Source organism: Schistocerca americana, chromosome X (genome assembly GCF_021461395.2).
Source record: "Schistocerca americana isolate TAMUIC-IGC-003095 chromosome X, iqSchAmer2.1, whole genome shotgun sequence".
Lineage (NCBI taxonomy): Eukaryota > Metazoa > Arthropoda > Insecta > Orthoptera > Acrididae > Schistocerca > Schistocerca americana.
Window position 1 is genome coordinate 270,029,445 of NC_060130.1, and position 17,865 is coordinate 270,047,309.

Below are 17,865 nucleotides of genomic sequence, written 5' to 3' on the forward strand. Positions count from 1 at the left end.
GGCCCCTCGCCAGTTTGCTTGCGCGTTGTCTCCGTCGTCGTTTTATGGCGCCAGTGCGAGGGTTGGAGGGTGCCGGCCCCTATGTTATGTCACGTGAAAAGGAAGCTGCGCAAGTGCGACATACTGCAGAAATATTTGTCGCTCGCCGAGTCTGAGGAGCCAGCCAAATGCTCTGTTTCCCTCACACACACACACACACACACACACACACACGCGCGCGCGCGCGCGCAAGCACGCACTCACATATACATACACACAAACACGCACACTTGCAGACAAGCACACGCTCATCAGCGGGACAAGGGAAGAGGAGGAGACGGATGAGAGAGAGAGAAAGAGAGAGAGAGCGGGTGACTCAGTCGCACGCTTTTCGTTACTTACATGAACATGTCGAACGAAGGATAGTGGACAGTAGACGCACTGCTAATAATATGGAATCAGTCATATGGAACTGCAGTAGTTACGCGATGAGCGCTACATACGAAAACAATCTGCGCTTAAGATAACGATTCCTTAAACGTTATATAGGTGTGTACAATTCTGCAAGTTCCATTTCGGTATGCTTCCAACGGAAATGAAAAATGCGACTAATAAATTTCATATTTACGAATATTTAAGTGTAAAGGCTTTCTTGTGGTAACCTTCGTTTATTCGCTACACGAGCTCCTCGTAGTAGTCTAGAAACAATAGCGATGCTGTATTCCTCATTTGTACAGACTATGTCTTTTTTTAATTCCTTCTGTTATAATACTTCTTGATGTATAAAAGTTATTGATTATCCGTTTACACGTAGAATAATAATAAAAGAGGCTCATAAAATAGTGTCCATTGTTCTTTCTCAATCTTATTAACCTTTTTTTTTTTTTTAGCTAGAGCAATTCAGCTGGTGCGTTGACTGAGCTTAGACTGTCGATCTCTCCATGAAAAGAAATGGTCTTTTTTACCTAAGGAAAGGCAATATTAACAACAAACGTAAGTAGCTTAATATACAACAATCCTGATCACGCTAGAGCTGTTTCACGAAGAAAATGATATTTCGTTATGAAGATTTCAAGACGACGACAATTTATGGGATGATAGTTTTCCATACTCCTGGAGATAGGATGCAGGGTCTTATTCTGTACTTTACATGAAGTAAAATGAAGTTTGTTACAGACTATCGAACGCAGATCATATTACTTGATGAGTCCCTGACTAATCTTTGTTTACCTCATAGTTCAGTTTTTAGACGTCGGTTTCTTTGTTCCGTCATTCTCCTTGGGTGCTCATATTGTTTGTTTCCCCGCTTTTCCAGACCATGTCACAGTTCGTCTGTTATCGATTAGTGAAACCACTGTCCATGATATGTAAAGTGACAATGTCTGTCAGAGACAGAGATGAGCATTTATGTAACGGCGTGTGCTGCGGTTTTGTGACTCGAATTGGGTAGATGGGAAACAAGAAGAAACCTTTGTAGTAGCTCAGATGTTGTGACAAACTGCATAAAATCCAGGTTCAGACAGAACAGCAGTTTGTGACTTATTCGTGAAAGAAAGAATAAGCGATGATTACAAAAAAAGTTAGATAGTACAACATAGTAATATGATTTCCAGAAATGAACGCCTAAGTATGACCTAAGCATGTTATGAAACGCATCCCACACGTCTTAAGTTCAGGTACACACGTATTGCTAGTTTCTAAGCATCGCTAATTTTGCGCCTCAGAAGTCAAACCACTATATTACGAAACGAACAAGGGATGCTAGTTTTTTGTGGTTTTTGAGGTATATTGCGTGACTGCAGTCTTCAGGAGATATGTTATTAGACACCCTTCATTTGTACCTGCGATCATCAGAGTGTCTTTGTATGGGCTGTTTTTCGCCATTCAACGAAGATTCCCTCTGCGCTGAAAATACTGCCTAATAAGAAGTTTGTGGGGTGACAGAGAAGGGGTTCTTCTAAACGGGGAACGAAAATGAACAAGTACACTATTCCAATAAAATAATCACTGTTAAATGTGACTGGTGCTTGACTTCTTAAAAATTCATTAGAAAGTGTGATTGATAAATGACTTTGGAGTACAATGGTTATAAATATACTTTTCTTTACTTTTATTTTTAACAGCATACAGAAATGCAACCTATTTGTGACAAACGTTAACAACATGTTAAAAGGTAGTCAGTCACAGCCTGATCTACAGTAACTCTCAAAGTATTTTCGACTAGCAGTGACACTTTTACTGTGCTACCCTACTGTGACACTTATTAACTGACTTGCTCCGTGTATTGCAAATACTGTGAATGCATTCTTTTATTTCGTTATTGTCTCTAGTATTAGTTTGGTGAAAACATGGCAAAACAAACGGTGAAGCACTTCGCTTTAATCTCCCTGTCACTAGAAATCTGTGCTCCACTGAAAAGCCATGCGAAAAGAAAAAGAAATACGCAACAGTACTTCTGTTTCTGGTAGTTGATTAAGGTTCGTGTTGCAATATACGGAACAAGTCAGTTAACAAGTGACACAGCAGAGTACCATGGTACGATTGGCATTGCTCGTCGAAAGACTATTCCGTAAGAGTTACTGCAGACCAGGTTCGTCTGACAGTGCCGTCAGCATAGGACAGTGGCCCAATTTCATCCGCTAATTTTAAACTGATGTATTTCGTGTGTGGACTTATAAACCTTTTGGGAAACATGGGAAACAACATAACAGACACGAGCAGCCTACTCACCGCACACGTCCCATTTTACTGTCTCTCCAGATTTTTATGGACGGTTTACATGTTTGAACTACCTACGTAAACGCCAGCCGACTCGCACATTCTCTTATCAACCGAATGGATCTTTTTGCTGTCATTCTGAAGTAAAACATGCTCACTGTAATTTTTTCACCCCCTGTGCCTCGATCGATAGCCCAATACTGTAAGGCCCCTCCAAAATCACTTACTTCTCAAAATTTTTTGACGGCAAAAAATCAATGGACGTTACCAACAACCCCATACAACATAACTGGGCAAAGACATCGGATTAGGAGACCAAATTATTTAGGGTTATTAATCCACTTCACTGCAGGTAATTCTGAGAAACTTAGATGATGTCAGCAGTCAAGGGTTCTTAGTAAAAGTACCAACAGACATGTAGACGAGGTAGACTGCGACGGGTACTTACCGTGGCTGTTGATGAAGTTGGCCAAGTAGAGGTCTAACTCTCGGACGGAAACATTAATGTGGTACGGGTTGACGCACAATCCCGGGTGAGTGCACTCGGGGGATTTCTCGAGGCGTTCGCCGTCTGTGCTTTCTAAAGGGATTGCTTTGAAAAGTATCACCATGACCAAGTCGAGCCTCCACACCTGCAATGGATACGAAAACAACTTATTTCAAAACAGAGCTACACTACTATTTGTATTTTCTAACAATGATAATGAGAAGATATAACCAACTACCTTAAAAAAAGTACAGATTGTTGAAAAAGGAAAAGAAGAAACAAGTGTAGTGACAATTACAATATAGTGATTGTGCTTTGGAAACAAACTACAGAACTATAGACACTTTACATCCAGTCCACTTGTTTTCATTATCTTTTTACTAACACAGCTCTCTTTCCTTGGATGTGAACTAAGGACCATTCCACGATCCTTCCCGCTCCCTGTGAGACACGTAATTTAGTAATATTCTTCAAAAAATATGGGATGTTGCAGATAAGAATATATCCTGAATATGTCTACCTTTGCTACATCATAGCGTTTGAGATAGATATTTCTTCGTAAATGTTGGTATTGTTCAAGGGATACTAGAAGTGTTTGCTGGCTACAAGTCGGTGATAGCTATGTTTTGGTTTCTCTAGGCCATCATTGGTATTTTCATTACGTGAGACCAGCACGTTGCAGTTTTTTAGCGACGTAGCTTAAAACTACGTCGCTATCAACTCTGGAACACTGGCGATCTGCGGGAGATACAGGTGGAGCATGCGACAGAGGAATTTGCAGAACGCAGTATCGGCTACTTCCCGTTCCGCACGACATCGTTTCACAAGTGTGTGCTAATACGACATGAGCGACAGATGCCTTGATCCCACACCTTGAACTCTTATATCAATTTTTTATATGGATAATGGCGAACACACAACTGAAACTTCAATTATTTACGTTCCACATGTACTCTGTTATTTTACTTGGTAGTTTAGAAGGTAATTTCTTGTCTCATTTTGAGACAGATATGACTCAACTCTTTGGTGAATGGTACTATTTAAAGTTACCACTATTCATCCGCAAGAATCGTAAGCAAGCTTTCAAGCACTAGCTGTGAATTCAGACGATGCTTTCAATATCACGGATCCATGTTTCTGGAAGTCACGTAGAGTCTCTCTGACATAATTGAAGTGTTGACAGAAGCCCACCAGTCAGCGTTTTTCCCTTTCAACTTTCAATTGGAGGCCGACTCTTTATTCCTTATTTTCATAGCAAAGTGCACCCTTTATCGCATGTAGAAAACAAAACCTTTTTCATTTTAAAATTGTCGTACAGAAATTTTTCTCGTAATCTAAATGTGTATACATATTCGTGTTCGGTAACCACTGTAACTTGTGTGTGACGGCATTTCAGTAACGTTAGTTCTCTCGGCTTTTCTACTCACTAATAGTGCTAGTACGTCTATTAATGAGCCCAAATTTTAATCTTAGCGTCGATGGCGTTAGCCATATGTATGTGAGAGGAAATGATACTTGTACATTCCTTCGAATTCGAAAGTGGTTTTCGAATGTTAAGGGCGATCCTCTTTTCTTCGTAACGACTAGGTTTTATTGTATCCCATTGACATTTGTTAAGTGACTTTTTACATTTACTAGAAAGCTCTTCTTTGAAACTTTTCTATCATATTTGTTAACCGATTCTAACCAAGGACCAACAATGTTCAAGATTGAAACGGACAGTAGTTTAAGCAGTCTCCTTCATAGATAAACTATATTTCTAAGGATGCTTCTAGTGAATCTTGACCTGGAATCTTCTTTCCCACCTGTTAGATTTACTTGGTCATTTCATTAAAAGTCATCCTGGAATGTAACATCTAAATATTTGACTAACGACTTACCACCAACAGGTCAGTAATCCTGGATCGAACAACAATTTCACTATTTACACTCACTACAGGTACACAGCAGATAGAAGGAACGATGCTAACAACCTATTGGTGAAGTGTACATAACCAAAAGCAGCGAGTATGATTAATATAGCTATACTAGCTTGATTCTCTGACGTGAGGGCTGTGTTTTTAACACCATTTTTAGTGTTAAAATGTAAATGTCGTTTGACTAGGGCCTCCCGTCGGGTAGTCCGTTCGCCGAGTGCAAGTCTTTCGATGTGACGCCACTTCGGCGACTTGTGCGTCGATGGGGATGAAATGATGATGATTAGGTCAACACAACACCCGTCCCTGAGCGGAGAAAATCTCCGACGCAGCCGGGAATCGAACCCGGGCCCTTAGGATTGACGTTCAGACGCGCTGAGCACTCAGCTACCGGGGGCGGAAGTTTTTAGTGTTAAATCGAACAAAAGAAATGTTGTTAGATTTTGCCTACCGGTATAAATACTTCCCTTCGTGTCTCTTTCATTTAAGGGGGAAAACTAGAACTTGAATGCATTTTGCTGTCATGCTGCTTATGAAATTATTCGTGTAGTTGCAATACAATGTACAAAGCAAAAGTTGCTTTGCTACTACTTCACAAAGCTACTTATAACTACGTCCTGGAGCGGTTTCCCTAGAGCACAAGAGGAGAATGCCGGGACGTTTCCTCAAACAAGGCTATGACGGATTCCGTATGCATCCTTGCCCAATATGAGCTAGTGCTCATCTCTAATGACGTCGACGTCGACGGCATGTTATGCTTTAGCCCTTCTTCCTTACGTTCAGAGGTATGTTTCGAGAACGCTGAACATAGATCATGAAAGAAAATGTTAGTACAACAAGACAGATTAGTTCACGTCGGTGGGTAAATCTACGCAGTTGCTATGCGGCTTTTTTTAAAATTTTAATCAGACGAAGTACTTTTATGTCGAATGGGTTTATTTCCACAACTAGTGCTGTAGACGAAAATCGTTCGAGTAGTTTGAAGTAGGTGTTACCAGATTTGGATATTATCGAATCATCAGTTTAATATGGCATGCTTGTAAAACACTGGCACGCATTGTTCACAGAAGAACGGAAAAACTGATAGGAGCCGATCTCGGGGAAGACTGGGTTCCAAAGTAATGTAGCTACACGCAAGGCAATACTTCCCGTGCGAAGACGGGCTGAAGAAAAGGAAGCCTACATTTACAGTATTTGTAAATTCAGAGAAAACTTTTGAAAATGTTTATTAGAATACATTCTCTGAAATTATGAAGCTAGTAAGGATAAAATACAGGGAGAGAAAGGTTATCTGCAACTTGTACAGAAAGAATACTGCAGCTATACGAGTCTCAGAATATGAAAAGGAAGCAGTGGTTGAGAAGGGAGCAAGACAGAGTTGTAACCTAACCGATTTTAATCAGTTTGTACAGAGTAAAGGAATCCAAGTAAAATTTGGAAGGGGAATTTTTAAGTTGAGGGAGAATAAATAAACTCTGTATTTCTGTCAGAGATGGCAGAGCATTTGAAAGATTAGTTAAATGGAAATGATTATTTCTTGAAAAGAGTTTATAAGGTGAACATCTATAAAACTAAATAAAAGTAATGGAATTTAGTCGAATGAAATCTGGTCATGATCAGGGAATTACATTACGAAATGACACTAAAATTAATAAATGAATTTTGCTGTTCAGGTATCAAAATAACTGACGATGGCCGAAGTAGAGAGTATATAAAATGCAGACTTGCAGGAGCAAGAATATAATTTCTGAAAAGTAGGAATTTGTTTACATCGAATATAAATGTGTTAGGAAATCTTTTCTGAGGGTATTTGTGTAGGTTGACGTCTTCTGCAGAAATGAAACGTGCGCGATAAACGGTTCACACAGTAAGAGAATAGATGTTTTTAAAATGCTGAAGATCAGGTGGGAACCACGGGTAATTTATGAGAAGGTACTGAATCGAATTGGGGAGTAAAGGAATTTATGGTACAACTTGACTAAAATACGGCATCGATTGAGAGGGCACATTCTGAGGCATCAAAAAATCGCCTGTTTTGTAATGGAAGGATGTGTGAGGGTGAAAACTGTAGCCTGAGAGCAAGGCTTGACGAGATTAAGAACGTACAAATAGATGTCGATTTAGGTAGCTATGCAGAGATGAAGATGCTCTCAGAGGTTAGACTAGCCTGAAGAGTTGCATCGAACCAGTCATCGGAATAAAGACCACAACAACAATTAGAAGAACAGAAAATCTTCGTTAACTGGCATTTAGTATTTAAACTCATTACATAAAAATCAGAACGCAACCAAGAGCCGTGCGGGATAGCTGCGCGGTTTAAGGCGCCTTGTCACGGTCCGTCCGGCTCCCCCCGACGGAGGTTTGAGTCCTCCGTCGGGCATGGGTGTGTGTTGTCCATAGTGTAAGTTAGTTTAAGTTAGATTAAGTAGTGTGTAGGTTCAGGGACCGATGGCCTCAGCAGTTTGGTCCCATAAGGCCTTACCACAAATTTCCAATATTTCCACAATCAAGAGTGTGTTACAAACAACAGCTCAGAGACATTGTGAATAACAATAACAACACTCAACACTCAATAACCATTCAAATTATCATAAAAATTTAAAGAATGATGAGGTGTTTCCAAAAGCAGCATAGCTCTAAGAAGGTGCTTTATTCGGAACTACCGGTTGCACATCAGTATAGACGCATCTGCAGGTTTATCCGTAAAAAACACAAACATTGTTAGAAATTTTTGAAATGGTAGAAATACAGACCCAGAGTGTTGTAATTCAACAAAGAATAGTGACAAGTACTCACAATGGTTATATTTCCATAATGTAGATGGACAATTACAGAGTCCCACCTTTCGGGAAGTTATCCGTGGAACCACATTGGTAGGTTGTCATAATAAAATTGAGTATCCCCAAAAGACACTTGTCAAAATATACAAACCGTAACTGGTGAATGAGCCACGCCTAGAAAAAAGCGGGGGAAAACAAATAATGAATGGAACACTATTGCGAACTGGGATAAAATGCCTAAAAATAAACGAAAATCTAGGGAAAGCACTAAGTGCTCGGTAAATAGCGTCCAAAAGATAATACACTACTCACAATAGTGTCCCAGTCATTATTTGTTCTTTCCTCCGTTTTTTCCCTAGGTCTGGCTCATTGAGCAGTCAGTCTTTGTAAATTTTGACAAGCATATTTTGGGTGTACTCAATTTTACTGTAACAACCCACCTATGTGGTTTGACTCTTTAATGTGGACATCTGAAGTATGGAAATATAATCATTGTGAGTACTTGTCATTGTTTTTCTTTGAATGCCGACACTATGGTTCTGTATTTCTTCCATTTCAAAAATTTCACACAGAGATTTGTATTTTTTTTTTACAGATAAACCTGAAGATACGTCTACACTGAGGTGAATCTGGTAGTTGCGAATGAAGCACCTTCATACAGATATTTGGCTTTTAGAAACACCTCATCATTCATGGCTTTTGAGTTGTTATAATTTTTATGATAATTTGAATGGCTATTGAGTGTTGAGTGTTGTTATTGTTACTCACACAAGATTGTATTGACGTCTGCAGTTACTGTGTTCACTGTGTGGTTGATTTTCGGTGCTATTTGCGAGAAGCACTCGTACAGCATAGCGCACCCGAGCATGTGGGGTAAACAGCAACGCGGAAGCGGAGTAAGCGCGCGAGACAAGCGTGGCGATCCAGCGATCGCGGCGCCCCAGCCATCGATCTGCCGGCTCTTTGGCTGGCAAGCGCTGCCGCCACGGCTCTGCAGATCCCGCTGCAGTCCTCTCGCATTGTCTAACTGGCAACCGCGAGCCTGCGTCGACATACACGCAACATTTCCCATATCCCGTACTGTAGGTCAGCCGAGGCTCGCAGTCAACGGCTCCGAAGTAGGGATGGTGGTTATCACCGAAACAATCGGTTTTCTGTAACACCGTTTTCTTTTCATCTCCAGTTTAACCTAATTGTTAAAACCGCTCAGAATAAGCGGTTCCCCAGATAATCGCTTTTTGGTTTCTCGTTATTATTTCCAGCGATAAACGTAGACATCGCACAAAGATTGAAAAATTCTACGTCTCCCTCAGGCTACCTCGATACTCCATGTTCCACCTTACGGCACGTGGCGTACGGTACCACTAATAGTCATTCCATTTCCTGTTCCACTCACAAATACAGCGAGGAAAAAACGACTGTCTATATGCTTCCGTACGAGCCCTAATTTCTTGTATCTTACCGTTTGTGTTACTTATGCGCATTGTATGTTAGAGGCAACAGAAATGTTCTGCAGTCAGCTTCAAATGCCGGTTCTCTAAATTTTCTCAATAGCGTTCCTTGAAAAGATTGTCGCTTTCCCTTCAAGGATTCCCATTTGAGTTCCCGAAGTATCTCCGCAACACTTGCGTGTTTTTCGAATCTTCCGGCAACTAATCTAGCAGCCCGCCTCTGAATTGCTTCGATGTCTGCCTTTAATCGGACCTGGTATGAATACCAAACTCTCGAGCAGTACTCAAGAAAATGTAGCACTAGCGTCTTATATGTGATTTCTTTTACAGACGAACCACACTTTCTCAGAATTCTCCCAATAAACCCGATGTCGATCATTCAGATTCGCGTACACATGTCGAGATACGTTGAATCAAAATATCAAATAAAATTGGCAAATAAAAAGAAAATTTAGACAATCCGTCGTTCGCTGCTTCTCTCGAAAAGTTATCAGTGGCTGAATACTACAAAAAACTCACCAGTATTTTCCTACTGACTCTAATTTTATAAATCTCTGTTAACAAAATCAAGTTGTAATCGAGGATCATACCACTATTTCAGCATTAGGAATAGTCAGTGCTAAAGGGTGATATCTGAGGTCTGAGTGCTCCATTTTTCACATTAACTAAGCTATGCGTTTCTAAGAGGCACAAGTGGCTGAAGGTATATTATATAGACACAGGAAGCAGATCAACTAAGTTCTGTTTATTAAAAACTGTAAATGAATTGTTAAATTTTTAATTTATTACTGTTGCCATAACTTCCTTTCTCTTTTTATTTCATATAAATGACAAAAAAATAACAACCTTTTGTGCAAAATTTGTAGCGATCTTTTTCTTGAACTGCTTCGAATGAAAGAGACATTCTCTTGGCAAATACATATGTTTACTTTTTAACGGGAATGGGAACAACATTCTTTTTTTGCTGGCAAAGTCAAAAACGCTGTTTTAAAAAATTTAGATGAATAATTTAGATAGTGCACAAAATATAAAATTTATCAGCAACAGTTACATGACTATAGTTAAAAGTTCAATAATGAATTAATTCGCTGCCCAATATCTTTTGTCTAATCTCTTCATAAATACCCGTTATATAATGAGCTGATGTGTAAGTATGACTCCTAACATGAGAAACAATATCTTTAAAAGACACTATCAATCTTTGAGAAGCCACACAGCGCCCAACCATACTCTTTTTTTTGTTTTTAAATTTATCTAAAACGAAAAACCTGCTTTAGGCGAGACCAAACAAATATCGAAAAATACCGGTTACTGAGACCTAAAATACCAGTATCGGTTTTAACCGTTCGGTTTTTCTCATCCCTACCCGGAGGTGGAGCAGCCCCAAAACATAAATTGAAATATATTTTTAATTAATGTATTACATAATTTAAATCAGCTGGAAACATTTCGAATATTTTCACAATCGAAGTTTTTGAAATCGGTGATATCGAGTGACGTTTTCCAAGCAGGTAGTAGCTAGCGGCTGTTTTGAATTAATAATGCAAGCAGTCGCTTTATCCTGGTTCAAAAAAAAAAAAAAACGTTCTTTCATTAATTAGCTTTGAGCCACTGAAGATTCATCTTCAGATGGTTGATACATACAGACACGTAACATAAAGTAAACCACATGCAGCTAGTCGCTGAGATCGTAGCGGCTTTCTATAATTAATGAAGTTGTAAGCCGAATCATTATATACCAACGTGAAAAATACAGCACTTGGCTTACCAACTTGCCAGTGCGACCAGCCGCTACACCGGATCCAAAACAGACGACTTGACAGATGACAGGAATGATTGCTAGAAAATGGGGCTGTGATCACGGAATTTGTAGGAAAAATCGAAAGAGAAGTAAATATAATTAGATAAAGCGCAGCCGTGAAAGGTCTACTTCACAACAAATTTTCTTTCTGTGCGAATCAGGTCCCTAACCACCTCCGTGAGACTCTGGTATTGACCGAACTGAGTGGTTACAAATCTAGGAACACGCCTTTGGATTCCTTAGATATCCTCCTTCAATTTGCCCAAATGACGATCCCAAATCTCGCACAGCCTGAGGCGTAGGTCACTAAATTAATTTTCTTTGCTCTGGAACAGTACTAGCATGTTCCGAGAGTTCTTCCAATGAATGCCTTCCGGTCTTCTCCTACGTAGGGTCCTGAGACAGTAAGTTACGCACGTCGTACGGCGCTAAGATCTAACCATTGCGAGGTAAGAGTGACGCATTGTCAGAGGAGACAGTATGTTCCTGGTTTTCTGCAGAAAAAATTCTTCCGGAGTACAGAAACCAGGTGCCCCTCAGAATGCAATTGAAATACGCGGCAACTGGAAACATACTCCAAAGCTGAAGTACGTGGAACACTACAGCTCTTAAGCGCAAAACCTCTAAATTCCACATAGATTCATCATGAAATTCTGGCGGTATGCGGGCCAATTGAAATGTCGGGCCCAGCCGAAGTGAAATGGTGCCAGCAATTTGACCAAGCTCGCACAGATACGAATGATGCTGGTCGGGAAGACCAGATCTTGTACCATGCGATTTTCATCTTTTCGGCAAGCTGAAAGAACATCTGGAGGAGAGAGGTTATCCACCGGTGAGAACGTTCATATAGCGGTTCTCGAAAGGCTCCGTGACCAAGGAGCGTATTTCTATCGTCGAGGAATTGAACGATTGGCCGAACGTTCTCACCCTCGTCTTTCGATACTTGGTGACTATGTTGGAAAACAGTGTCATGTATCTGTGTCACTTTGAAGTGCAGTGTAGTATTCAGCAAAATTTACTGGACGTGTCATTGTAATTGTAGCTCAGTTTTTGAAGAGGCATCGTATTTTACTGAAGTCTACATCTAATCATAAGCCCTGCATTCCTCAAGGCACTGTGCAGTGTCTGATCGAGGGTACTGCGTACCAGTATCAGATACGCATTGTCTCATTCCTTTTGCGTGTGGGAGGAGGATAAATGGCTGTCCTTGTGCCTCCGTAGGCACTCTCATCTTTAATCTTAGTCTCTTAAACGCTACACGGCATACACGATGGTGCAAGCAAAATTATTGCAAAGTCTAATTAGAATGCCAGGTTCCTTAATTCGCTGGCTACATATTTATGAACAAAAGGTCACCTCTCTTCAAATATTTACATGTGACTTCCACGAGAATCTCTTTAACGCTTTTCTGTGTTCTGCAGTGACCTTTTGTTATCCATGGATTGCGTCTTTTACTTCCGTCTACGTTTGCTGTCAGGCATACTCCATGAGAGCTTCATACTGATACATTAATTGCCTAACAGCAGACCTTCATTGTAGGTAATGTATTTTCTCAGGTTCTTTTTATCATTTGTTTTCCACTGTTGGTATTCTTTAGGCGAAAATTGGGAGGAGAAAGTAAACGCGAATGTTCTGTAATTACACCAGAAGTGAAACAATTTCTATGTGACTGGAATCCTGCGTCAGTATGGCGAGGTCTTTGATACGTATTACGAGCATTGAAATATTAATTAGATACATTACAAGTGTATGAAACAAGAGGCACGCCATGTTAAGTGATACGATTAGTGTAATCGGAGGTCATCTCATGAAGCACGTGGAGCAAGATCAGTATTTTCGACGAAGACGCTGTTCATATGTACAGCTATTTTAGCGGTTAATCACTATTTATAGACCATTCTCTTAGAAAGCGATCTATTTAGAAAATTAGTGTTGTTAATTTGAGATAAAAGTGTTGTAACAGACATTGGTGTTGACTTATAAAAGGGTTGACTCCCCTTATGTATAGATGTTACACCTGCTGTGTCAATAGAATGAATCTGAGAAAAATACTCCGCTCAAAACAACGAATGATTTTAAACATGTTAATAATAAAGTAATGAAATGTTAGCGCGAAAATAACTAGCTAAATATACACCTACTGTTATTTTGCAGTTAACAGACTGGCCAGTTTCCGCGAACTAACACTCATATAGTTATTAGCATCGACATAAATTATAAGAACAAAAGCCTTTCAAAAAAATAAATATAGGCGTAAAAACTACTTGCGAAATATACTATGAATTAACATGCATGTTCAAATCATGCAAAGAGGGTTTCTGAACACAAGCTTCAGATGAACAAACTGGTATGTATTTGAAAACATAACTGCTATGAAGCGCAAGCACGGCTAACGAAACTCGGAAGCATGCAATACATACAGGGGACGTAAAATCCCTTGCTTGGAACTGAGGAACCGTCACAAATCTGGGGGTAACACAAAACATGCGTGGGGACGTTAATGTTACTGTCAGATATGATACTCACGAACGGTTAGCTACTCCGAAATGTTAGCTAATACGTGACTCAGGCTGTGATAGCTAGACATGCGTTAATATTGCCATTGTGATGACCAAAACTGATTATCTTTACTGCAGCTTAAGCTTTTTACAGCCACTGGATGTTCCTTCCTTCGACTGGCAGTAGAACAATGCTGCCCGAATCAAATACTATTTCTATCGTGTAAAACTCTAAATATTTTTTAGCAGTACTGAAACTGTAATAGCAAGACTGAAATGCAGTGAATGCCGTATTTCTGAAATACTTAGTAGCACGCCGTTTCGTGAGTCACTCCTAGAAACAGGACTTCAAAGAAACCATAAAAGCAACGACAAAATGGCGTAACCCACACATTTCTAAAAGTGAGTTCATTGTTCTGTATCGTCTGTTTTTCTGGACAGTTTTCTGACAACATAAACCAAGCTACAGTTTTAACAAAAAAGGTGGAAATTTCACTCTAACCCAAACATTATTTTTGTTGTTGAGTAAGTTAAGAGAGTGGTTTTTGGTTAAGTGGCGAGAGAATGGGGAAGACTGTGGTGTTGGGGTCTCCCATGCATTCACCTGCCGGTGCGAAATCGTATAAGCTTCGTTTTGATGGTGACTGGAACATCCGGCCTCCTGTAAAATCAGGATTTTGTGGGTTACGACATATTGTCGTTGCATTCACCATCAAATGCCTATTGTATTCTAAATATTATGACTTTTCAATCGATAAGTTCTTTTAAACATGTAATCACACAGTATTCCAATAAGTCCGTAAGTATAGGTCAATAGATTGAAAATTTATTTTAAAACTAGTATATTTAATTCTTTTAAATTTGTTTCTTGTACTGTTTTGCAGAGGTACACTACACACAAGACAAAAATTTTATTCTGTTAACTGCAATTAAAAATAACTATATGCATACGTACGTGGGCATACAGCCGTCTCTTCTTTAGAGTGTAGAGGGCTAAGTAGGCGACGAATTATTTCGTAATAGCGTTTTACAGAGATGATAATCATTCGAATTATAGCTAGCCAGTCCTGCTGATTCTGTATCAGATATGTAGCTTATTAGGTTGGCTTGGAATTTCTGTCCGCCAGTGTGAGTTTTCCTTTGTGTGTGCCAAATAACTCAAGTTACAGAGTGGGTTGTGTTTCACGTATTTAGTAGAGCTCACATAATCGGCTAGCTGGGCCGATTGTAAGATCGGCGAGAGGTCGGAAACACAACTATGTTCTGTATTCTAGCCACCAACATGCATATCACATTGCTTTACTTAACAATTTGGAAAAAGCCCCTGTAATGTATTAATTGCTTGGCTTTAATTTTTACCTTAAATAAGCTTCATTACCAGGCAAATCACTTTCACTGTGTGTTTGGCCAAGTAGATAAAGGTCTGACGAAAAGACATGGCAAGAGTGTAGTCTGGAGTGCGGCATTCCGTGGGGCGTAAGCATGGACACTGAGACGACAGGATGAGAAAAGACTAAAAGCATTTGAGATATTGATGTGGATGAGAATGGAAAGGATAGGCTGGATGGAAGGAGTGAGTAACGGAAGAGTGTTGGAAAGGGTTGATGAGAGGAAATGACTGCAGCAGATTACAAGAGAAAGGAAGAACTGGACGGGATATTCGTTGAGACGGAACGTCTAGTTCGTGGGAGAAGATTGAGAGGAAGGACGAGATACAAGACGATAGACGACATAAATGGAAGTGGAAATTACGCGGACTTGTAGAGGATGCTGATGATTATAATGATAATATGATGTATCCACTCGAAATAAGGCTCCCAACTTCCGAACCCTGATCATGTAGTACAGAATTATCCGCTGAACACTTCCTAATACTATCAGATAATTATGCTGTTGATGGGATTTTAACAGCGCAAGTAACTTACAATGTAATCCTCAGTCTACAGTACAGTAATAATGAATTCTGTTTACCTGCACGAATTTCACAAGCTGCTACATTTACAACAGCTGTTCAAAATGGCGCCCCTTAGCGTCAATGCTAGCATGGCACCGTCGCAAAGAGTTTTGTCGTACCCTTTCTAGCATCTTCGGTGTCGTTTAAACAGTGTTGCAGGCAGCGAGAATTTTTACCAGTAGATCCTCATCTGTCTCGACAGGTGTCTAATCCAAAAGACTTTTTCACATGGGCGCACAAGAAGAAATCAGGTGAGGTGAAATCAGGTAAACGTGCTGGCCACGAAACAGAACCTGTTCTGCCTATTAGCTTTCCAGGGAATGTATGATCCAAGCATTCACGAAACTTCAGTCCAAAGGCAGGTAGTGCTCCAGCACATTGGAGACATCCGTCGACAATAAGTGGGACATGTCCCAGGAACCTGGTTAGTATGTCTGTGATTAACATTGCATTCAGTGGGGAGGAAGAAGAAAAGGTCCTAGTATATATTCATTGACTATGCCTGCCCACACATTGACTGATAATCTGTGTTGATGGCTCTTCAGATCTGTAGCGTGGGAATTATCATCGGTCTGAATACGATTATTGCAAGTATTTAGCATTCAGTCTCTGGTGAAACTTTGCTTCTCCGTGAAAAGTACATACACAGGTAAGTGAGAATCGACTGTAAGGCGCCTCAAGAACCCTTGGCTGAAAACGACACGAGGTCTGAAGTTGGCAGGAGTCAAAGCACGCAGTTTCTGTGGATGGTAGGGATGCGGCTGCATTTCCCGTAATACTGGCCATACAGATCTCTGTGAAACATTCACTTCACGTGAATCTCATTGAGTGCTGTTTGTAGGCTCCTCATTGATTCGAGCAAGCACTGCATCTTCAAAGTCGGGAGTCGGTGTAGTTCGTCGTCCTCCGCGGTCGTCGTACCGTGGTACCAGTTAATCGTTGGAATAGTCATAGAAACATGGTGTAATTTCTTCCAAGCGGATACTTTGTTCTATACGACCTTTCCGCTTCTGTGCTGCTTCCATTTGTTTGCCCATACATGAAAATCATGTCTAGAGTTTCCATCACCGGGTACAACTTCATGTCGTTACAGATGATCGACGTTAGTACTTTAACTTGTAAACACATACAACAGTCTACTACAGTACAGACATTGCACACTTGCTCATGTCAGTACGCAGTACGCCATCTGCATTGGGTTAGTTGAGTTATTATCCCAACCTCTACACCTTTGTGCTTGTCGGAGTTGTTGTCCTACAATCTTAGCAAGGACTGTGCCTGCACATGTATTCCATTATCGGAGGTATCAGAACGATTTTCGCTTATAACTTTCGACTCTGTCGTTTCCGGACCAGGGTTCCTTACCTCAGATTGATACATTTACATTTACCTGTCATCCCTGAAAATTTGTTTCATCATCACGGAATCGCCCTGTATGTTAATGTAAGGGTTACTAACAATTAAAAACTACTAAGTAATTATAGAAATTGTTGATGTGTTGACAGAAATACGAACTGATTGATTTACAAAATAAACTACCCACTACCGATTAAGTATGAGGATTGAGAACTGGAAGCCAGGAAACCCGGTGAATTAGTGATAGCATATGAAAGGATGGTGCAGAAAGCGGAGGGGAATCGGCGGGGGGAGGGGTGTGGAAATCGTTCACTCGGAGCGAGAGCGTTACTGAGGAGCTCAACAAACTCAGTGGCAGCCACTACAAGAGGAGAGGGGAGGGGATTGGGCATCAATTAGAGGTTTACTAACTATTGAAATTCCTTGAGAGTGCATTCTGGGAATAGTCGAACACCATATTACTTCCTCACACAAACGTCTCTCGAATTGATCACGACCAGAAAATCACAGGAAATCGAGCTCATAAGAAGGTTTACCGACGATCACTTTCCACGTGCCATTCTCGAATGGGATAGGAAAGGGGCAAGAACAAAAAGATATTGTTATCAAAAGTACCCTCCATCCCACACCGTAAGGTTGTTTGTGGAACGTAGATGTAGAGTGGAAAGAGAGTTAAAAATAGGTCACTCTGTGGAGAGGACTCAAATCAGACGTAGAAGATAGCAAGTGAGTCCGCTAAACAGCAGGTAGATGGATGTTTCCTACCAATGAAACTGTTCTTGTCTAGACTTTAGCACCAGATTCCGCTGTGAAGAAGACCATCAAGGCACGCACAAAATCACCATTGTGCATGATAGCATACTCATTCTATGGAACGAAACGTGATACCTGCTTTCTCTGAGAGTGAAAAACGCACCCAAACGGA

The 17,865-nt window shown here is 40.4% G+C and overlaps 1 protein-coding gene across 7 annotated transcripts in view; it reads right to left on the reverse strand.

Annotated features, from left to right (window-relative positions):
* Nucleotides 1-17,865, reverse strand: part of LOC124556761 (nuclear factor 1 X-type) — a 587,449-nt gene that overhangs the window by 301,634 nt on the left and 267,950 nt on the right. For all 7 annotated transcript variants that reach the window (XM_047130767.1, XM_047130763.1, XM_047130765.1 and 4 more), the window contains exon 4: nucleotides 3,146-3,329. In XM_047130767.1, the coding sequence (XP_046986723.1) occupies nucleotides 3,146-3,329 (184 nt within the window). The remainder of the gene's footprint in view (nucleotides 1-3,145; nucleotides 3,330-17,865) is intronic.